This window comes from Netta rufina (assembly GCF_964035555.1).
Source record: "Netta rufina genome assembly, chromosome: 2".
NCBI lineage: Eukaryota > Metazoa > Chordata > Aves > Anseriformes > Anatidae > Netta > Netta rufina.
Window position 1 is genome coordinate 134,862,459 of NC_140124.1, and position 23,451 is coordinate 134,885,909.

The following is a 23,451-nucleotide window of genomic DNA, read 5'->3' on the forward strand; positions in this document are numbered from 1 at the left end:
GCTGGGACCCTCCTTTGCCCTGATGGACAAACAGATATAAACCCCTAAAGTAAAATACAACATTTTTATATGCGTATAAAAACCAAAAACCTGAATTTATATATATTTTGCTGAAGTAACACAATGTCTCACAGATGCTCATGGCACTTGCCACAGCTTATTTTGGTTATGTTTATAGGCCCTGTTTACACTTTTACAGATGAACATGTTTTGTAGGTGTACTCCAAGCGTGGCACTATGGTCCATACCACAGTCAGGTGGCTTCTCTGGGACAGTAGCACAACTGGAAGAGCTAGAGCCAGTAGTTGCAGTGAGTGGCAGGGGAATTCCAACCCTGCATTGTTATCTACAGTGACTCCCTGCTGCAGTAACAGCTGCGCCTCTGGATGAGAGAATGTGACGGTAATACCATGCTTGGTGGTATTACATTTTATATTACATTCAGATGGCTGTGAATATGGTATTGTTGGCTTTGGGACTTGGCAGAGCTTACAAGTTGGCATTTCTTTGCTGCAGTAAAGCAGCAGTGCTTGAATGTTACAGCCAGTTGTGCGATTTCAGGGAACAATGGAGGTATCTGCAGACACTATTTAATTACTGATGAAAGTGGAGAAAATGATTTGGTACAGCTCTGCTGATTGTCCCATCACAGTTTTAAAAAACTGGTGTTTGGCAAGAAAACCTAAGAGTGATATAGGAACATGGGAGATCTGGCATGGACCACAGGTCCCCATGGGAAGGACACCAGAGTTGCAGGTGGTATCATGAGCTGAAGACCCTCCTGTTGAGTAATAGAGCAGGGTGGGAGGTGCAGAACTCACAGGGTTGTAGGAAAGCCTTGGAGAAAGTGGGATGTGGAGATTAACAAAAGAAACAAGGAAGAAGGGGATTGATGGGTGAGAGGGGAAGAAGCTTCGGGAACACAGGTAATAAAAATGTGGTTAGATAGGTAGGTCTCTTGCTGCGGTCAGGGAGGCGGAGTTAAACCCAGCTTCTCAGCAGGAAGGAAAATGTGAATAGTTTCAGAAATGCCTTGAAATAGAAAGTGGTACAAAGCAACCTGCGGGGGGAAACAGAACTAATCCAGAAAGGGAAAACCAGGGAGATTAGCAAAGGGGCTGAAAGTGAGACAGATGGTGGGAAGGCAGGCAACAGAAGGCGTACGAGAGGAGAGAAACACAGCGGCAAGGTGTTGGGAGGAACCTGAGGAGGTCGTCGTGCCCCAAAGCATCCTAGTACATTCCTGTAGGTAATAACACTGATGTCATCTGGAGGATGACACTTCATGCACGGGCTATGCTTAACCAGGCCTGGGGATAACACACAGCAAAGGAGAAGCAACCAAAATGCCAGGAGCCCGGGCAGCAAAACATGGGAACCCGACCGACTGGTGCATGCTGTCAGACCGGATACTGAAGGTATAAAAGAGGCAGGGTGGAACGGGAACCATGGCTGGGAAACAGGCATTTTAGGGAATGTGTTACCCAAGAAAAAGGAAAAAGAAAGGGTAATGCCACTACAGGAGCAATTAGTGGTAAGTGGCTTCAAAAATTAACAAATAAATAAAATACTGATTAATCAAGAACCCAGAGACATAATGGGAACTAAAAATACTTCTAGGGTAAAGTTTAACCTATAAAAAGGTTACTGTATGCAGTGGTAGCCTGCTGTAGCAGTAAGGCAAGGAGTCTGAGCTTTCTGGATGGAAAGCTGGAAGACAAATCCACAGAGAAAATGGGGGGCTCTGACATGCTCTCCTCACGTCCCCGATACCAGCTTAGCATGGCACATTTCTGCTACCTCCTTTAAACACAGGAATTTGTTCCAGTGACTGCCATTATCCAAGTCTTACACCAAAAAGGTCAAAAATGACTCCAGCCAGCTTTCCACCACACAGAGGTTGTTTAGTGAAGCCCATAAACCGTGGAGCAGGGCCTTGGTGACAGTCCCTGCAAGGAACACGCTCCACAGCCCAACAAAGTGCATCAGGATCAGGCCACCCAGCTGTGCTTGAACATTTGGGGGCTACCAGGATCCCAAACCCCAGATTGCTTCCGAAATGTGCCCTGAGCCCTGCTGCCAAAGCAACAAACGTGCACAGGGTAGCAGGAGAAGGTGCGGGCTGCAGACCTGCACCACAGCAGGAGCAGCGATGAAGGGAAGTATGATGTGTGCTATGATCTTGATAAATATTTTGGGAAGGGGCACCACAGTGAAGTTGGAAACACACAAGTAGGGTGTTAAAGAAGTATGGGTTTTGAAAGTTAGTGTTACTGGGGGATTTCACTGGGGAAAGTTAGTGTTGCTTCTTTACCCTACATTCGGGGACCTTGTCATAATGGAAAAGGGCTTTCTGATCAACACGTGTTTAAAACAGAAATTTCACAGTGAAACAAAAAAAAAATCGTAAGGAAGAAAGAAAGAGGAGGTTGTCACAAGGTGCAAAACCACCTCACAAGGAGCAAAACCACCTCTGCCCGTGTATGTGTGAGGGAAGGCTGCGTGAGGGAAGGCTGCGCGGCTGTGGCGAACCTGCTCAGGGCTCCTCTGAGGAGCTGCTCCCGGCTGTGTGTGGTGCCAGAGTGGGGTCCCGGCTCGGCTATGGGGTTGTGTGGTTGTAGGATCGTGCGGTTGTAGGGTCCCAAAAGGAACCAGCAGCCCCGCCGCCCCCACAGCGAGGCGCAGCCCGGCGGGCAGCACCCCGAGGGCGGGCCGAGCGGGCCGATCCCCCCCCATGGCAAACTCGGGGCTGCATTTTGGGCGGCAGAGGGGTCGCTCCTCAGGGCTCCCCCACACTCCCTGAGGAGAAGCGAGGCCCTGAGCGGCGCCGCCCGCCTCGGGACGTGGCAGCGCCCATGGCGGGCGGGGCTGAGGCGGCGCCAGGTGAGCGCTCCCCGTACCTGCGCCACGTGGGGGGCGGGCAGCGAGCGCCGCGGCCCCAAACTCGCCCGCAGCCATTTGCCAGCTTCCCAGGGGTGCAGGCAGCCCTCTGCCTCCCCCCGGGAAGGAAACGACACCGATCCTACAGATCCGAGCGGGATCAGCTGAAGGGGGGAGGGAAGGAAGGGAAGGGAAGGGGTTGCCCCCTGCGCCGCGGCTGCAGGTGGGGGCTCTGCCGGCTTGGGAGCGACCTGAAGAGGGAAAGTTTCTGGGCTCTTCTCTTCCCCCCTCCCTCCTTTTTTTTTTTTTTTTTTTTTCTCTTTTTTTCTTTTTTTCTCTTTTTTCCCCCTTTTTCCACTTGCCTGGCGGCACCATGACGGCGTCTCCCGACTACCTGGTGATCCTCTTTGTGACCACGGCGGGCACCAACGGGGCCAGGCTGGGCTCGGATGAGCGGGAGCTGCTCCAGCTCCTGTGGAAAGTGGTCGACCTGAGGACGAAGGAGGTATTTTCCCCAAAAAAGAGGAGGAGGACGAGAAGATGGGAGCATCCCCAGCTGCTTCTGCTGCTCCCCTTGCCCCTGCTGGGCTGGGTGCCCCAGGAGCTGGGCTGGCTGGGGGTGCCCCAGGCTGGAGCAGGTGGTGGTGGTGGAGGGCAGGGCTGTGGGGTTGCAGGTCGGGGAGCCCATGGCCGGGTGCTGACTCGCTCCTCCTCTGCTTTCCTTGGAGCTGGGGTGCCCTCACGACGTGCTGGTCAGGCCCGACCACCCGGAGCTGACTGCCGAGTGCCAGGAGGTCACCAAGGTGGACGTGGAGAGCCTGGCGCTGGCTCCGCCGCTGGAGCAGGCGTTGAGACAGGTGACAGCCCGTAACCAGCCGCAGTCCCTCGGTGGTGGGAGGTGGAAGCCACCTTAGCATCCGTTTACCCTCCTTCCCCACTCACTTTTGGGGTAGCAGAGCGTGGCACAGGGCACTGTAGTCACATATGGGCCAGGCAGCCTGGACCCTGTTGGCCTTTGTGGGGTTTTCTCTCTTGCCTCATGCTCTTTCACCTCGGGAGGTGGGGTTGAACCCTGAGAGGACGATGAAGGTTGGGCATTGCCCAGCTCTCATCTCCTGCTGGGCTCTGAGTTGCAGCTGTGGCTGGGTCTTCCTTAGTGTAGGAGGGAAGCCAAGTGGAGGTGCTCCTCAAAAAAGCTGGGTTTATGGTGACTTATCCGTTCTGAAAAGAAGGAGACTGTATCGAAGCCTCAAAATAAACAGGGAGGTGTGTGTGGCTCTCATTAAGGGCAGGGCTGGAAGTCTTTCTCCTATCCAACATGCCCTGTCTGTGAGGTTTTTCTGCCCGGGTGCTCCCCCAGCTCTCTGCAAACGGCTTTACGTCTCCTTGCAGAGCTCTTGCAAGTGAAAAAGGAATTATTTTTGTGGTGTGGGCTGAGTGTGTGGCCACGTCGTGGTGGAAGGGGAAAAGGGGCAATTTCCCTATGAAGTTAATTATCATGGGAGTAATCATGTGCTTAGCTAGTAAGAAACAAATATACAAGAGGCTTTCTCAAAAAGGAGTTCCAGCCCTGTGATCCTGCTGACCAGGTTTAATACTGCCGATTGATGACACTTCCTCCTGCAGCAGCTCTGATCTCTCACATGCGTGCCTTTTGTTGTTCCTGCTTTCAGTTTAATCAGTCCGTGAGCAATGAGCTGAACATTGGTGTGGGTACTTCCTTCTGTTTCTGTACTGATGGGCAGCTGCACATTAGGCAGGTTCTGCATCCTGAAGCTTCCAAAAAGGTACGTAGCAGTTGACTGAAGTCCAACTCTTGGTGTGCTCTGGATGTTTTTCTTGCGAAACTGATCGACTTCTCTTTAAAATGCGTAGTACGAGGAGACCTCCACACCTCTGTGATTCAATCACTGCTCATCAGTCAATATACTTGTCAGACTATGAGCCTGCCCACGTGGATGGCATGGGCAATGTCTAATGCCTGTGCTGCCCTGAGAGAGGCTTTTAGAAGTGAAATCAGAAGAATAACTGTGAATTAAGTGTTTGAGAAAGGAGCAATGTGCTGAGAGGTTGCTCTAAATCTGACACTCGTACTGCTGCACGAGCCACAATGGGCTTAAAAAACGGAACTTTGGGAATGTTGCCAAATAGTTCGTGATGAAGGTGGCTGACTGCCTGTTGAAATTTTTACATTCACTTTTAGCAGCTTTCAGTCTCCGTGCGTTCAGTTGACTCTGCGAGGGCGGTGCTTGTGTTTGTGAGGAGCCGAGCAGTGGCATGAGGCAGGCTGAGCGATGACGAGTCCCCTAGTCTAGAGTTTTCCATAACTTCAGAGTTGCCAAATTGCCAACAGTGTTACGAGCTCCTGCCTAATTTTCATTAGTGATAGGGTTGCAGCACTGTGCTGAGTCTTCAGGCCTGAATTAACTGCCTCAATATTAATAAAATCTGGTCTTGTGGTTTGCTGTGAACATGCATGGCTCAGTAGCAGAGCTGTTCTGCTATCCCCACCGGCTACTGATCTCTGCGCCTATCATTTTGCTGCTTGGCCTTGGAAGGAGCAATGCTGCAAGTCTCTGCTCTTACAAAACTGATATTGGGTGTTTGTTTCTTAATACCCCTTGGTGCCATAAGTATTGATTGACACCTTTAAAGCTTGAGCAGAGAAGCCATGAGCATGATTCATAGTGACCAGACCTGTGTATGTGTAACAACAAGCTTTGTCACTTAGAATGGGCTTGTGTTTTTATACAGCTGTTTGTTTGTTTGTTTGTTTTTCATGCAGCTAAATGATGTAGGTAAAAGAAGGGAGTACCCCTACAATTATTCTTATGTAAGTTAATTTCATGCAAGTGATTGGGATCCTTTTTTCTCTATATGTATTCAGTCACAGTGACAGGAGTCATCGAAATCTTCTGTTTGGTTACGAATTCTTAATTTGAAACTTGCTCTGTGCTGCCTATAGATCAAGTAAATCGGATGCCTGTGAGACCTGTAATAGTTTTCTGGTGAATACCGAATGCTGAGGCTGGTGGCACGTGTACTGTGGAAATCCAGATCTGTTCAATAGCCTTGTGATTTCTGCCTGTGTTTATTTTAAGGCACCCAGTCTCAACCAGCCTAGCAGCTCGTGGTATTCAGACAATAAAGTGATATCAACTGCTTCAAGGGAAACTCGGTGAAGTACAGAACTCAGTCTCTTCTCATGGAAGCAGAAAAATAGCCGTGCTAAAACGAGAGCAGGCAATCCTGGCGAGCACGCCTGCATTTTCATAAGTTTGTCTTTAAAGGATGTTGTTTGCCTAATGCACCTGTCTGTATGCTAAGATAAGCTCTGCTGTTTTCAAAGCAGAACTTGTTACGGAGCCTAAACTTCTTTCTTCTGGCTTTTTAAGCGTGCATCCACATATGCTGCCGTTCTGTTACAATGCCAAGATGCTAACTAGTTGTTCTAGACAGAAAGTAAGTAAGGGCTTTCCGTGATTTAGAGGCACTGCAGGCAGCCAAGTAGAACGCAAGCACCGAGGCTGCGAGGAAGTCTGGAGGAGAGGGGGGGTTGTGTTTGTTGAAATAACTTCCCTGCTTCTTCTTCCTCATCCTGAAACAAATGAAGGGAATAAAGCATGTGAAAGATGTCCTTGTGGGGCAAAAAGGGTTTTATTGACACTTTCAATGGGCTTGCTCCTGGCTTCATGCTCCAAAATTAAAGCAGTTACCAAGCATAGACTGATAACCTCTACACCACATCAAACCTTCATCTGCTCCGTTTATTTTATTTTTTTTTATGGGAATAAATATTTGAAGTGTGACTGCTCTCTGAAAACTCAGCCTTGTCTGCAAACCAAGACATCTTCTGCTAGTCTTGCAAAATCTGCTTGGCTCTATAAACCGAACCGAGTGCCCTCTGGCTTTTTGCAGTAAAAGCTGGAACCAGGAATTGATGATAAATGTTGCAATAGCACGCGTTTGCTCTCCTACGTGTATATTGGATTTGAGGCACTGGTAATGACAGCAAACTCTTCTCTGGCAGTGAGAAAGCACATTTTTCTTTCTTAAATCACAGAGAGGAAGCTGCTTAAGCAAAAAAACAAGTTGATAAACATATTTGGATGACTATGAGGAGCTATATGAGCTGCTCTGCAGCAGAAATATTTTGGTTTGGTATTTTGTTGTCTTTTTATTCCCCCCTCTAGTTATTGTAAGGAAATAGTTGGGAAGTTTAGTATGTAAAGACAAAGTAGAAGATGCTTGCCCCAGCTGACAGTTGGTACCTTGTGCTTTTACAGAATATCTTACTGCCTGAATGCTTCTACTCCTTTTTTGACTTGCGGAAAGAGTTCAAGAAGTGTTGCCCTGGCTCACCCGATATTGGCAAGCTGGATGTCGCAGCCATGACAGAATGTATCCTTTTGACAAAGACGCTGCCTGCTACTGTTACAGCTTCGGCTGGATTTTGGGACAAAGATGTGTGAGTAATGCTTGCAACACCTGTTCAGGGGTGATATAACCTCAATGAGTGACTCGGCGCTGCCCAGAGCTTTCTCACAAAAATAAAAACGTACGAGAGTGCGTGGTGCCATGGGGGGAAATCCTGTTTCTTCTTGATTTCTGTATGCTTTCCTTACTACCTTTATACTTGTCCTTTAAACTGCACAGCTAAATGTGACATATTTATTCGAATCGCTGGTGTGAATCCTGAGTTTAAAGTTGTGAGCTTGCTCACTGCATCGGCTAATTAAATCTTTAGGTTTTTTAGGTAAGAGTAAATGTTGGGAGACCTCTTCATCTTCATTGTTAGGAGGGGGAGTGGTTATTCTTGATGTGAATGGGTAGTTAGCCTTTAATTCAAAGGCAGGGATGCTGCTGGTGCACGTGGTATCCAGCCTGAGAGAGAGGAAGAAGAGAGAAAGGATCTTGAGAATTATAAGTTGCTATTAATAACTTCTTTGACTAGCTTCTTGCATCTGTAGAGTGATTGCCATTAAGAACTGGCATTTTTCAGACTCTAAATTATGTGACGTCTGAATTACAGTAGCCTTTCTCTGTAGGACCAGCATCACCAGGGTTTTGTATCTGTAGTGAGAGGGGCATAAAATATCGATGTCTGTTCTGTTAGTTTGTGGCTTTATTTTTTGTGCGTGTGCTTAATTATAAGGTTGAATGCTGGAGGCTGTCTGCTCTGCTTTGTCATCTGCAAATTAAGGTGCATGTCTTCTAGCAAAGGGGCAGAAATCGCTTTTTTTCCCCTACTCTGAAGCAAAGTGGTATATTTAAGTGGAAGAGTGTGGACTTCTTATTTTGCTTTTTCTACATAAGTGTTTGCATAGTCTGGAAACCAGATGATGGGGGCTTCTGAAATTGTTAAAAGCCTAATGCATTGCTTGGGGATGCTCTGATGGAAAACACGAGCTGGAGAAGTTAAAGGCAGTGAGCTACTTCAGCTGTTTCAGAGAGATGCCTTTACTTTCTCTCCATGTGAGTGCCTGTTTCCTTCTGCTGTGGAAACAGTTGTATGACCACAGACAGCTGAAGGGTCACTGGGCAGTTAAGGTACAATGACTGTGCACTCCCTACATGCTGGGAGAGGGGAGCAGACCCCACTGCCAGTACCACCTGGGTCTTGGTTGCCAACTGCAGGTAGTTTTTCCTCCAAGGTCCTAAAGGTTTGGCTGGGCTGAGTGATCTTAATTTGAGTGTGAATTTTAGATCCGATCTGCTTCTCTTTGGGTGTGTGTATGAATTGATTCTGTTTTTATCTTTGGGGTTTGTCTTGTTTTGTAACTGCTGCTGCATTATTTGTAAACTTGCTGTGTTTATGCAATGTGGCCGGAATTAATTGTCCGTACCCCACACTGCTTGGGAGCCCTCGCAGGGGCTTGGGAAAAGAAGGGTGCAGAGCCAAAGAAGTAAAATACTTGTTTTCCTCTTATTGCCCAATATGCTAATTTTTCTTTTCCCCTCACCTTGCTGCGATGTACTGATTTACACACAGCCTGACACCGAGGAGATTAACTTAATTGCACCTGGGGAGTCTGTGCGTGCATGTAGTGCTTGCGATAAATAAAAGTTTTGGTTGGAGCAGGTGATGAAGTCTGAGGATTAGCCCAAGCGGCTTTGTGCCTAGTGGTTTTTTCCCCTCAAGTGAGGCAGCTGCCTTCTTTCGAAGACAGTTAGGTAGCGAAGAGGAGGCTGAGAGAAAAGCGTCCTATCCGAGGTGGGGATGGGGAGGGTGGATGGAGAAAGGGAGATGGATGGATGAAGAAAATAAAAGCTGGTGGATGAAGCTGAAAGGAAGCTGCAGGTTAGTGCCAGAGCCTGCCCGATCTCTTTACTCCTGCAGGAAGCGACCAGGTTTGTTAGCGTTTGGTTTGGGGGTTGAGCACAGAGCAGAGGTGTAGATCTGCATTCACAAATTGGTGGGAGCAGAAGAATGAGTTTGGGCAAGTCCCTTCATGTGCCTGGATCCCTGACCCAGGCAGGAGAGGGCTGGGATCAATGGGAGGAAACGTGTGTGGGGTGAGAGAGCTGTGGGAAAGCTGGCCCTTGGTCTGCAGTCACTTCAGTCGTTAGCAGGCTTTCAGATGCTTTTATTTTGGTTGGTAGTGTCTGATTAAACAACAAATTACAGGCTGGTGGAGAATGTGCTCCCTGGTTCCCAGCAATCAGAGGGAATAATTTCCTGCTGCAGTCGTTCAGGAGGCATATTCCGGGGTGTCAAACGCTGGGTAGTTGGTGCTTGGATGTATACTTAGTGCTTGCCTTCTTTGCATGATGGTGAAAAGGAACACAGGGACATTAAACTGAATGACCTGCTGACTTAGTTTTCCTTTAAAAAGAATTTTGGGGACTTAATCCTTCAGCATACTACTCGAAATTGTGTATAGAAATGAAACCATTACAAATCTAAGAGTTCAGGTGAGCACTTTACATTGTGCCCCTGCCCTCAAAGAAAGTAAGAATTCCTTTCTTTTAATGCAAGGTAAGGCAGTCTCTAAAATGCCATCGCATTTGGGAGGCTGAGGAAGAATTGAGACGAGTTTAACTGCTGTCTCTGCCGCTGCCTCCTAACGTAAGGTCTCCAGCAGGTTTTTGGTGCAGGAGGCAGTCTCGTGGCAGGCTGTCTTCTGCTCCTCTTACACAACGCTGACTGAAGCGGGACGATTATGAGAAATTTTGAGTAACAAAAAAAGCTGGGAGAAACGATCGTGTTCTGGCAAAGGAAAGGACTTGGTGCTGTTGAAATCTCTCGAAGCCTGTGTAAGGACACAAAAGAAGCAGGGCTGTTCTTGCACCTTCTGTACCTCCCATACTCGCTGCACTTCTTGATTTGCAAAGCTGGCTGAGCCAGTTTTCACTGCTGTGAGTGCCTCCAGGGTGGAGTGAACAAAGCTTGCATGACTGTTCGTAACTCGGTCTGCAGAAGACTCATCCTTTGCCTCAAGATTGGGCGTGCAGAAGTCATTAAATGGCAAATAACTATTGCTTCCTCCGGTCTCTGGTTTGCTCCACTTGCTTCTGAGCTGGGGCTGTGAGGATAGCTCCTTGCTAGCAGGGTGTTGTCAGGAGAAGCACAGCAGGGCTCCAGAGCAGTCTGCCTCATGCTCTGGATAAGATCTGGGTTCTCCAATACTGAAACTTGTTTTTTTGACCTGGATGTTTTGAAAACCGCCGTGCAGAGCACAGCTAAACCCAGCAGGACTTAGCCCTGGCTATGAAAAGCCCATTAATGGGTATTACCTGACAAATCTTGTGCATTGCTATTTGTATATCCTGTGGGAGCACCCAGGAACCAGGTAATATCAGATTACGTTAATCAAAATAGTATTTAAAGAGATTTAAGTCTCTTCAAGCAGAAGATTACGATCAGAATAAAGGGGGAAAAGCATCAGTGCAGAACATAACTGTAACGTGCTCATGTCACCTCTGCCAAGTGAGCGTTAGTTTGCCTTTTGCCAGGGTTAAGAAAGGAGGTGAGACCCCGGGAGAGACAGCGTGGGGGAAGAAGGCTTGGAGGACACTTGGAGGAGGTGAAGCTGCAACAGAATCAGGGTTTAAAACGTCTCCCACGCTATGCAGATGAGCCTGACATAGGATGTGCCACCCCTCAGCGTGCTGAGTGTTACAGAGGGGTGGTAGCACAAGCAGGAAAATCCTTGTTCCCTGTCCTGGCTTGGTTTTTGAGTGCATCTTTTTGCCCTTCGCTTCACTTGGATCGTGTGTAGCTGGTATTGCCTGTAGTAGGTTTATACAGCCGAGTCCATTTTTCTAATGCTTTAAATGTGAGCTTAGATTTAGCCACCGAATTCAACTCTTTTGCTAATTGCCTAGGATGGACAAGCTTTAAATATCAGTGTATGCACGTGTGTGGTCTCATATACCTTCATAGAACAAGTGGTGATTCTCTTTTAAAGGCTATTCCACTAATTTTTTTAAGCATCCTTTCTTTCCAGTGCCCCAAATCAGAGGTCCACCTGCCTGTGGACAGACACATTTATTAAAATTCTCACTTAGTTGAGGCTGTTATAAACGTGCTCCTTCCCATGTGCAGAAAGCAATCAGTTTTATTCTCCCATCTTGCCTAAAAGCCTTGCTTGCAGCTAATCAGAGGCAGAGGTGTGAGCAATCTCTCCCCTCTCACTCCTACTGATGTTGTTGAATTTCTCCCTCCCCTCCCACTGTGTTTGTATCACTCTGGAAGGTTTTTTGCACAACCGTCTCCCTGCTTCTCAACACCCGGCAGCGATTTCTGTAGGCACGGGGGCATTTTTAGGAACTACCTCCTCAATATTTCCAGTGAGAGGTTTTCCGAGGAGAATACAAACAGAGAGGGGGAATTTGTTTTGTTTTCCTTGTGTGATGGCCTCGCTTCAGCGTCCTCCCCTTTCACCCTGCTGCGTTCCCACCTCCTGCAGCTGATCGCTGGTAGGGATCCTTGGCTCTGCGAACGGGAAGTATTGAAGTGTCTCCTCGTTGTGACAGCCTGCCCTCACAGCCAAGCTGTTGCATGTGTGCACACGTACACCTGTCCCTTGTCCCAGTGGCTGTCGAAACTGCTGCCTGATTCCTCTTCCTCTCCAGATTTCTAATTCCTGCATTTTCAGCAGCTTCTCCTTCCCCAGGTGGGTGGCAGAGGCTCTGCACAAGCACCAGGAGCTGCAGGGGGCCGGTGTCAGGCGAAGGAGGAGAAGCCCTCCTCTGTTTTGACACGTGAGGTGCCCAGAAACATCTGCGTGCTGCTGATTAGACGCTGTGAGAGGGATGAAGGCAGCCTGCTTGTGGATTATTTTTCTCTTCAGCACTCCCCACACACACACACCAGCTTTTCCCAGGCAGTTGTGGGGGCGAGACAAGCTTGGGTGTTTGGCTTAGGAAGAGAGAGTGCAATGAAAACGTTCCTTGTTGCCATAATTACTGGTGGTAGTCTCTTACACCACGTTTGGGGTTGTTTCATGTGGCTCGTTTAGGATTTTTAGCTTGGTTTTAAGAAAGCCATTTAGTGTTTTTACTAGTTTACTCCAAAGATGCTGGGAAGGGAAGGTGATGGCAATGGCTAGCAGACAATATTCAGTGGAGGAGTTGGCAGATCACTAGTTTACTTCTGTTTGTTTGTTTTTTTTTTTTTAAATATAAGTCACTTCTTACAAGAACATCTGAAGCTGATTAAGCACAAACCTCTTACTTTCCATACTCAGTGCACACTTAAAATCAGCGAAGTCTCAAAATTTTAGTGCTGCATTTTTCCTTTCCTTGCTGTGGAAGAAGAGTTTGGTTCAGTTGAAATTATTATTATTATTTTTTTTTTTTAAGTGTTCTGAGCATTAACTGATGGCTTGTCCTGAGATTTAAAAATAAATAAATGAGTTTTGTTAGAATGATTTGCAGTCATCCCACAAGTAATGGGAAGACGATGACACTTCTACCCTCACCCCCGAGATGCTCAAAAGTTGTTCTTCAGTCCAAAGTGCAGAACTCTGAGCATTTGAAATGCATCTCGTGTACTTGTGTGGAAATGCGGGTGAGTAACTGGTGCGTTTGTCTGTTTTGAATGCCTTGCATTGCTGCATAGCCGTGCCGAGATAGGTCTCGCTGTTTAGGAAACACGTACATTTTTTGCTCTGATATCTTGTGCAGTGATAAGGCGCGAGAACAAAATAAGTCCTACTTCAAACTGCGTTGGGGCTGACTTGCTTTGTTTGTTTCTTAAACATTCTCTCTTCAAAGAAGGAGATGAGGATGGAAAAGACCCTTGGGAAAGCCAATACAAATTGGCTTTATAAACGGAGCAGAGGTAAAAGGAATCTCACCGTTCTGTAGTTTGATGCTACAGGGAGGGGCAAATACAAGAGGAAAATGGGGGGGGGGGAGGGAAATACCTTAGTGAACTTTAAAAATTTTGTGAAAAAATGATACCTGTAACTTAAATCAGTCTCCCTCAAGCACAGATTTGTATCTGGTCAGTCTACAGGCTAAGACAACATTTTCTGCTCTCTGTTGACAGGAGAGCTTTTCCTTGCTATCATCTTCCAACACCCTTCAGATCAGAAAATATGTGGGCTGTGGGACTCTGCTTTGTCTCTTGGATTTTCAGAGTGATGAACTCCAAACCTGATTCTGCTAATGCTGCAGGAGAGCACAAAGCTCAGGCTGTACCTTCTAACAGGCAAGATTTAGACCAGGTGCTCCTTGTGAATTTTAGCAAAGTGGTAAAATAGCTACTCTACTTTGGGATTTACCTGTTTAGAAAACATGTGGCATGTCCTCTTATTTTTAGAGTTTGTAGTTGATGGTTTGCTTCTCCTCCTTCCCCAGATCTTCCTCTAGAGCTTAAAGATCTTAATTAAAGAGGACAGGACACCAGTCTCTTCCGCATGCAGGATTGGATCTGTCTTATGCTCATGCATTTTGTATGTCTGAATTAAATATGTATGCCCTTATGATGGGGTCTCGTGTCCCCAGACACTTTCTGGAGTGACCTCACACTCCCGCAGGTGGCAGTAGTTAGAGGCTAAGGCAGCAGCTAACCCGGAGCAGCTGATGCATCTCAGCAGGAAAATGGATTAAATCTTCCCCTGAGAAGCACCTTACCATGAAGGATAACATGAAAGCTCATTGCTCGAGTAGGAGACCAATTAGAAATCTATCCTGTGATGATTGACTTAACTCCAGCATAAAGATTTAAATCTTGACAAGAACAGTTCAGCGCTTCCCTATGGAGCCTCTCAAGTTGAAGATATGGGGAAGATTATTTTAACGCTAATATCTGAACCATACAGTAAGTGACTGTGATGAACTAGTCTTCTGTGTTGCTTGTTTGTTTTTTGTTGTTGTTTATTTGTTTCTGTATGGTGAGGAAAAAGGAAATAACTTGTACTGTGTTTCCTAGATCACAAGTTTTCAGATCCAGAAAGAGTGAACTACAAATTTGAAAGTGGGCCTTGGTATGTATCATCTTGCTCTTTTTCTTTCTAAAGGCACTGCTTTAAATAGTACTTCTCTGCATTCCTAATCTGCAAATAGATGTTGTCATTATTTTATCTTGCCACTGCTGTGGAAGTAAATTAGATGTTTTAAGTGGGAAAGGGGGGGTAGAAAACTGCATCCGATGCAGGACTGAAGCCTAGCAAGGAAGCTGTAGCCTGCTAGGTGCTGTTAGTTCTGGGTTCTCCTAATAAGTGTATATAATGGGTGTTGAGTGGGCTCTTCTGTGAACAAAGAACTTCTGCATTTTTGCAGAAGTAACCCTTTTAGTATCAACTCCTAAGCTTTTCCTGCGATTTGCTTCACAGTTAGTGAATATACATCGTGATGATTTTTTTCTTGCATAGGGAAGATGCATTTCCATAAAGATACAGTGCCAAACAAAAGACTGCTACCAGTAAATTGCTTGAGCTATGATGATTGTCTTCTTCCCAAACATGTTTTAAACATAAAGCTTCATCTATGCTTGATGACTTTTTAAAACGTAATCTTGCTTTTCCATGTATAAATACAACTTTTTCCTCACTTTACTTAGTCCCAAGTACTGACTTCCCTCTTCCAGATTAATGAACTCTCATAATGGTAGATGATATTGGGAAGCAATGATTCTGAGCAAAAAGAGGCAAGAAAAAAAAAAAAAGCAACAGTATTGGCAGAGAGTATCCAGTGAGATTAGTTCAGGCAGCTATTTGTTTTAGCAGTGTTCTAAGATTTTTTTTTTTCCATTTCAATAATGAAATGTTGTGATGAGGTAAAAGATTCCTGTCTTATTTGTGGTAATAAGTGGAAGCTGATGGGTTTCGTTTCAACAATAGGGGTACGTCGTCAGAGAAGATAACACTCTTTTATTTGCACTGGCACATGCACCAATTGCTTATTTTATTAAGGCAAAGTATTAAAGTACAGGATTGTGAGGAGCAGTTCTGGACAGATTCCTACAGGAAAGGCCACGTGAGAACTGAAAACACAACCAAAGCCATGACCCTCCTACTGCAGGGCACAACACAACCCTTGTAGGAGGGGAGGCAGCTGCTTAATCAATCCCGTGCTCTCTGTGCAACAACCTGGCCTTCCAATAGCCCTAAAAGCAGCCGTGGGTAGCTGTTGTCAGTGTTTTGTTCTACATGGCGTTTTTAACACGCAAGAGAACAAAAGGGACTGTGGTAATGACCAATTAAATCTGGCTCTCTGTGGCTGAGCTATTCCCATGCTAAGCAGTTGACGTCGCCTGGAGCTATATTAAGTCTCCAGCAGCACTGTGATGGCCTCGACATGAAACGTTCAGGCTAAACTCCTTGGGTGAAGTAAAACCTGAAATAAATCTGGTCTTAGCTTGCGAGTGGCCCTTGCATGCTGGCACACTACAAGCACGGCTCTGCTTCAAGCTCTACTTACCCAAAATAAGAGCAAGTGTTCCATTGTAGTGCACTAACCCTGTTCACACAACGGGGAAGCACAAAACATCGGTGTGTCAGGAGGGGGGAGTGAAGTGGGAATGTGCTCGAGAAGAGAAGAGCTCAAGGGGCAAGCGTGGTGGGGAGCTGGGAAAGGGGCAGCTCAGCAGGGCTTGCTGTTTGCTGTGATTTTGGGCACGGGTCTCAGGAAGCCCTGGCAGTGCTTCCCCCTTGCCCAGCACGGGCAGGGGCTTGTCACAGAAGTGTTGGTGACGAGCATTGTTTCTCCTTTTGGTGCCTGCAGCAGCAAGATGGAGCTTGTGGATGACAATGCTGTCATTCGAGCAAGAGGACTTCCTTGGCAGTCATCTGACCAGGACATAGCGAGGTTCTTCAAAGGCTTAAACATTGCCAAGTTAGTAGCCAAGAACTTCTCTCTCCCTCTGTAGTGCTTCACCTGCTCCAGTCACGGAGTTTTTCCTCTCTCTGACTTGAATCTTTCAGGGGAGGCGCTGCACTCTGCCTCAACGCCCAGGGCCGGAGGAATGGGGAGGCTCTCGTGAGGTTTGTAAGTGAAGAGCACAGAGATCTAGCCCTGCAGAGACACAAGCATCACATGGGGAATCGCTACATTGAGGTGTGTGCCACTGCCTTTGAGGGCCTCCTCTCAACAGGAGCACAAATTGCACGTCAGTCACGTGTTCTCCTTTCTTCCCTTTCATTAGGTATACAAGGCAACAGGTGAAGACTTCCTTAAAATTGCAGGAGGTAATTTTTAGGGGATAAGAAGGGAGGGTTTGTTCCATCGTTATCTGCAACTTGGGGTTGTAAACGGCTCCTCTTGGATGTGGTCTTTCATTTTTCTTTCCATGATCAAGTAGGTAACCGGTGGGTGATAATTAGGTACTCTGCTGGCAGTCCAAGCTGTTCCATGAATTTTGTCCACCTCTTTTTTTCAAGCAGCCTATTAAATAAGGATTTGATCAAACAAGGTGATCTCGCTTATGAGTTTTGTTCAGAAGGTAATCTTCCTGAACGAGGGGGCCTAAATGTTACTGATTGGAAAAACTGCTCAGGTTTTGGTTTTCTGCAAAACAGGACTGTTGCTGTTGCTGTGGAGACTTGCACATAAAAGCAAACAGATATCACAGCGTAAATAACAAGGGATTTATGGAACTGATTTTTCTTCAAATGAAATCTTCGATTCTGACTAAAGGGGAAACTTTAGATGAAATACTCCATTTTAAGGGGACTATTCCCAAACCTTGAATTGAAAGACTGCAAAACTTGTTCTACTCATCTTCCCCCAGACTGCCACCCTCCCTTTATGACTGCAAGCGTACAGAATTTGAGTTAAGATCCAATAAACTGTTATGTACCTACAATACTGGCTTAAAATCCTTCTTGCTTCCTAACATAAATTTGTTCTGGGGGTTGTAGATGACTAACTGAACATCTAAAGTTAAGGTTTTGGAGTGGGAGAGGCTATTATGTTGTTGAATAGATGGCTAACTGATAGATTTGGTAATAGTTGCACCATTCAAAGTAAAAGCACTGCTTGCTAATGCTGGAAAATTGTATGTCTGACACTACCAGACTTGTTTTGTATATCAGCTTGGCAAAATACGCTAGCTGTAAGTGAAAGGACTGTGCTGAGGTGCAGAATTGGTTAGCAGGCAGATCTGGATAGGGTAGTGTAGGCTTATATCTATGAGCATAATGGTCTAAAGGTGCTGGAAGTAGAATTGTCAGACTTTGACAGTTTCCTCAGGATAGGATGAAATTCCTGAGCTGTCTTCAACATGCCCTTCTAGCTTTCTTTCCAAGCATAATGGTCTGGGAACTTGATTGCCATACATTGTGACTTCAAAGCCTGCCAAATGTATAAGTTAAAAGGGTGAGGTGAACAGTAGTGGAGGCAGTACTCACACAGAAAGGAGAATTCTGCTCAGAAATGGTCTTAAAATGGTCTTAGGAGAGGGAGGAGAAGTTAGCTATGCCAAAGTCTCTCGGGGTTTTATGGAGCTGCCTAAATTTGAGTGCTTCTCTACTTCTTTTGCTAAAGGCACTTCCAATGAGGTTGCACAGTTCCTATCGAAAGAAAACCAAGTGATTGTCAGGATGCGAGGCCTTCCTTTCAACGTGACGACGGAAGAAGTGCTGACGTTCTTTGGCCAGCACTGCCCTGTAACAGGAGGGAAGGAGGGAGTCCTATTCGTCACCTACCCTGACAGCCGGCCAACGGGGGATGCCTTTGTGCTGTTTGCTTGCGAGGAGTACGCGCAGAACGCGCTGAAAAAGCATAAGGACTTGCTGGGAAAAAGGTACATTGAACTCTTCAGGAGCACTGCAGCAGAAGTTCAGCAGGTAGGTGGCAAATGTGCTTCTTCTAGTCCTGCTTTGGCATTAAGTAGTGTCAGCAAGTACTGCTTGGCCACGACAAAAAGTTCTTCCTTTTACTCGTGACAACTTTCACTGGAAAGGGTACTGTCCAAACTTCTGTAAGGGTTTGCTCCCTCTGCATGTAGGATCTCATGAATGTTCTTAATCACACACACACATGCAAAATATGCATACATAAGTGTGTATGAAAGAATCCTTGATTTTTTTTGGTTTTCTGATATTCTTGCAAACTGCAGTTATAGATAATAACAGCATCTGTAGTGTAAAGCAGTAGAGCCATGTAAATTTGAGATTTTGATGCCTCATTTGAAAGGTGACAGTAAGTGAGAAAACATAGCTGTAACTTGCTACTCTTGTTGTAGTTATCCCATAACTTCTTTGTTTAGCAAAAACATCTGACACCTGTGTAACTGAATATTGATATCGTTCAAAGATGGTTAAAGGCAAGCGATTAAATAGCTGGTAAGCTCTTGACTGGGTGGGGTTTTTATTGTTAAGACTACTCAAATCTCAGCATGACTCCCTTATTTCTAATGCTGCGGCTCAGTGACACCACCCACGTTACCTGATGTGCTATTGCACGTCAAGGCTGTTTGGTAGTGAAGCATGTTTCCAGTTCATAGACTCACCTAGAGAGTGAGTATCTCACATAGAGGAGATATTTTTTTCAGTAGAAATGGCCCCGTGACTATATAGACAGTAGGATGTTTTCACAATAAAACTGCTGTAGAAATACCGGTTTCATGTTCTAGATCTTCTGAGAGTTGCATTATGGTTCAAGTGATTTTTTTTTCCAAGAAAAAAAAAAAAAAGAACCAACTTATTTTGGAGAGTTTAAAAACTGTCTGCAAAGTGTCTGAATTCTAAGCATTGCTGCTGTGGTTGAAGCCCAGAAACTAGCTCACTGTTTTCTTTTTTAAATGCTGCCCAGACTGAAAATGATGTAACACCAATCCCATGCATTGAAAAATAAGTCAGGAAGCTTTTTGTAACCTCTTTCTGTCTTGCACAGGTGCTGAACAGGTACTCTTCCACGCCTCTCATTCCTCTCCCAACGCCTCCTATTCTTCCAGTATTACCTCAGCAGTTCGTGCCTCCCACTAACGTCAGAGACTGCATACGTTTGCGTGGCCTTCCCTATGCTGCCACGATTGAGGATATCCTGGAGTTCTTGGGGGAGTTTTCTACAGATATTCGGACCCACGGCGTCCACATGGTGCTGAATCACCAGGTTGGTAGGCGCCACGTTGCTGGACACCCTGCTAACTGCACGTGTGCGTTACAGGCTCCTCCTGATGATAGCATCACCAGTAGGGGAGCACCTTTGGGATTGACACTAATGACATCAATTGGCCTCCAGTGCTCCTCTGAAAATGAACTGATAATAGATGGGCTTACTTGAACCACGCTGTAACAGCCGCTGCATCTGCTGTAGAGTGGTTTCTGTCGCTGAGACCCAGGTGCCTAAAGCTAAGCCACAATCTCTAGAGGTGCTCCTATAGCACCAGCTGTGATCCTGCACTGCTTAAACTGAAGAGTCCTGCTCAACAGCTTGATAAATCCTCTCATGCGAGGCATATCTTTAAAAACAGAATTTTGGTCAACATTAACTCACCAAGGAGTGTTTTGCCCCTGGCTTTGCCTCAGGTGTATTTAAGGCCATATATGACTGCAGCCTCTTTGAGATGGAAGGATTTCCTATGGCACAAGTCTAAAACTACAGCTGAAGTTTCAAGTCTCCTGAACTGTGGTGCTGCTTTCCTCGAATGGCTATGGCTAGGCATGTGGATAAGTGGCTCACTGACATGTGTAGATGGTTTCATCCTTGACACTGTTTCCTGGAGGTAGTTTCTACCAAAACCTTTTAGACAAAGGCACATGTTGCGATCTCCTTGTTTATCTGCATAGTTTTGTGACTTTAAGGGGAGGAGAGGGCAGCTTCTCATCCTCTGTGGAGATTGTTTGAGTGGCTCTGCTGATTGCTGTGGTATAAAAATGTTTTTTCTAAAACTGTTTTGACTGATGCTAAGCCTGTGCTGCGGCTGCAAACTAGTTCTTTTTCCCAGAGTAAAGCTTCTCTGTTTGAGGGGCATAGGAAGAGAGAAGGGACTAGAGTTTCTGCAGCACCTGTCTTAAGATTTCTGTGTCTGTGAGGACTTGACCTAGCCATAGCTAAGTCAGAGATGAAAAATAATGAGGAATGTGCAGGTCTGGAAGAGACAAATAAAAAGATGCAGATGCTAAAGCACAAGTAATTGTTTATGCTAGCGTCAGCCTTTGTCAGCAGTAATGAAAGAACCTGGAGGAAGAGTGTGTGTGTAGTCCTGAGAGCGATCAGCCATCCCTGCCCAAAGCCAAAGCTGTCACCTTTCTTTTAGGTACTGCTTTGCCCAACTACTTGATTTTTATCTTTTTGAATATTCTCACTACTCCCACCACTCCTGTTTCCAACCCTCTAATCATAAACAAGCGTGTAAAGGATGGTGCTATGGGTTTTTCTTCCCTCAGAAACTAGAAGAACTGGCCCAGAACTTAAGTTAGAGCTGGCTTCAGATCTCTACCTCCAGTTTTGGCTACTTCAAGTCAGCTTTATGTGGCTAAAGTGACTCTTCCTAATTGTGTATCCCACCCACTTACAGCCCTGTACAAGGATCTAATTTTTCTTCTTAACAAGCTCACACCAAGCCTATCTACATGATTAGCCTTAGGCTAGTGACATTTTAAAATATTCCAGCCCATATTGGCATTAACAAAGTAGAAAATAGGCTTTTGACTGCATTTCTTTTCTCAGTTAAGTTAGCACAAGTTGGAAGGATGCCCGTAAGATGCACCAGGTAGACTATAATTCCCCAGAAGTAGTGGGGAAACTTCAGGGAGAGTTTAAACTAGCTGATAGTTGCAAGAGTCTACTTTGCTTTGGAGATAAATATTTTTATGGCTGAAGAGTGTTTTTAACAGGACAAATCATTATTATGCTGCTACTTCACGGGAGCTCCAGAAACACTTCTGTTTGTCTTTTTTTATAGGGACGTCCGTCGGGAGATGCTTTTATTCAGATGAAATCTGCAGACCGAGCTTTTCTGGCTGCACAGAAGTGTCACAAGAAGACAATGAAGGACAGATATGTTGAAGTCTTTCAGTGTTCTGCTGAGGAGATTAACTTTGTATTAATGGGGGGCACTTTAAATCGAAATGGCTTGTCCCCACCACCATGTAAGTTACCATGTAAGTTTTGCATGGGTCTTGCCAATACTCTACGCTGTGTGCGGGTAGGTGTTGGAGCTGCTTTCTTGACTCTGATTCTGGTTCTTGGAAAGGAGTCTCAGATGGGGGTGGTAAAATAAGGCCTTTTCGTGATAAATCAGCAGCTTGCAGTCATTATTTTTCCCTCTGGTTGTGAATTATTACGACTGAAAGACTACTTTCAAATTCCTCTTGCTTCTCCAGTAGCAAACTTCCCCTCCCCTTCTTGAAACTGAACTTGGCCAGGGTGAGCCATGACTCTGAAAAGTGATTTGACTGCCTAAGGCTTAAAGAGCAGTTTCCCATTTAAACTGATTTGTGTTTACACTTTTCATCATGGTGAACGTGTCAGATAAGTCCTTCCACTTTCAATCCCCAAACTTAATTCAAGAAACCATTGGAAATGCTCTCCTTTGGAGCTTATCCTCTTGTTGTACAAAACCAAATCCACTCTGGGAGTAAAATACACGTCCTTTTGGTCTCAGAGAAACTGAGACCAAATTTCATGTACAATTCTGCTCCTCAGAGCTGCTAGGACGAGCAGGGGCTTCTAGACAAATGTTTGGGGAAGATGCTTTAAGAGCTTAAGGGCTAACTTAGTAAACATGCACACTGTATAAATCTGAGCCTAGGGGAAAAATAATACTTTGCTTCCAAGATAATAAATGGTAAGGCAGTAGAGTAGGAGCTTTCTCTCTGCACATGTATTACTGTTTATGGTGGCGTTTCTAAGAAACATTCTCTAAACCCTCCTCAGAGCTCCCAATCTGACAGTGAATTTCTTGGGTGTGGTTCCTCCTGAGCTGTGAGTAGACCTTCAGCTAATCTGTAGGAGTTCAGCTTTCCAGTTGACCAGCACTTCTTGCAATGCGAGATTCATCCAAGCGGGGAGCTGCAGTGTGTGGTCCTACGTGTGACAAATCCCAGACAGGAGCTCCTGAGGGCTCCTAGGACAGGTTCTTGAGTAAAAGTCCCAAAGTTTGGGAAGTCTTAGATGGCAGAGTTCCTATTTCTAAATACAGATGCAAGTGATGTATTCCTCAGATAAGCCCTTTTTGCTCTGTCACTGCCCAATCCCACAATGAAGGGAGATGCTAACTGTTGCTTTAAAATAAACTTCTGTGTCACTTATTCAGGGCTATCTAAAACTTTCATACGTTCACTGTCATGGTACTAGAGAAGAAAAGGAAAGGAATAGGAAAGGAGGCAGTTTAACGATGTTTCAGCAAGAGGCGAGGCCTTATGAGGCCCTCGCAGCTAAGTGCAGTGTGTTGTTAGCATTCAGTTTAAAAACAAACAAACATGAGAAGCTGCAAAGTCTTCTTCAAAGTCATCATCTGCAAAGACACCCTGTTCCCAGAGCCATCGGTGGTTTCTGATTTTTGTGTTACTGCCCTTTGCTTTTGACTGGGGGTAGAAGGACGCACTTTAGTCTTGCAGTCAGGCCCATAGCAGTGCCCCAGCTTTATTTTCTGTGATGAGCAAGTAAATGAGAAACCTGTGAAAGCTCCTTAATTACAGCAGAGCTGTTCAGCTAATGGAATTCACATACATATACATGCTGGGATTTTGAAGGTCTTAACCTATTTTTTGTTTGTCCCTTTAGGCCTTTCGCCCCCTTCCTACTCCTTCCCGACTCCTGCAGCAGTTGTGCCAACAGAAGCAGCTCTGTACCAACCATCCATGCTCCTGAACCCGCGAACACTCCAGCCCTCCACAGCGTACTACCCTGCTGGGGCCCAGCTCTTCATGAACTACACAGCCTACTACCCCAGGTAAAGCAGAAGAGAAAACCAAGCAGGAACAAAGAAGTCTTCTTGCAGCAAATGCACAAAGCTCACCAAAGAACGTTGTCTGTCATGCTAAAGGTTTGTGCTACAAAGAACAGCTTGTTCAGTATCTTGTTCAGGGAAACAATTCCAGGATATCTAGGGATTTCCCAAGTTTTAGACTATTTCAGGTAGTGATGATTTATTTTTTTTTTTTTAAACAAGTCGCACGGTTACAGTGGGAATTCTGTGGTTTTGTTTTTCTCTCACATGCCTCTTCAACT

The 23,451-nt window shown here is 45.7% G+C and overlaps 1 protein-coding gene across 1 annotated transcript; it reads left to right on the forward strand.

Moving 5' to 3' along the window:
* Positions 1-3,253: 3,253 nt before the first annotated feature.
* On the forward strand, positions 3,254-23,177 carry ESRP1 (epithelial splicing regulatory protein 1; the record flags this gene model as incomplete). The annotated part of the gene is made up of 13 exons (XM_084281688.1): positions 3,254-3,385; positions 3,609-3,737; positions 4,554-4,667; positions 7,167-7,281; positions 14,054-14,152; positions 14,264-14,318; positions 16,057-16,167; positions 16,257-16,389; positions 16,478-16,520; positions 17,818-18,119; positions 19,168-19,386; positions 21,182-21,368; positions 23,005-23,177. The coding sequence occupies 13 exons, from the start codon at positions 3,254-3,256 to the stop codon at positions 23,175-23,177; spliced, it is 1,812 nt and encodes a 603-aa protein (XP_084137814.1).
* Positions 23,178-23,451: the final 274 nt, after the last annotated feature.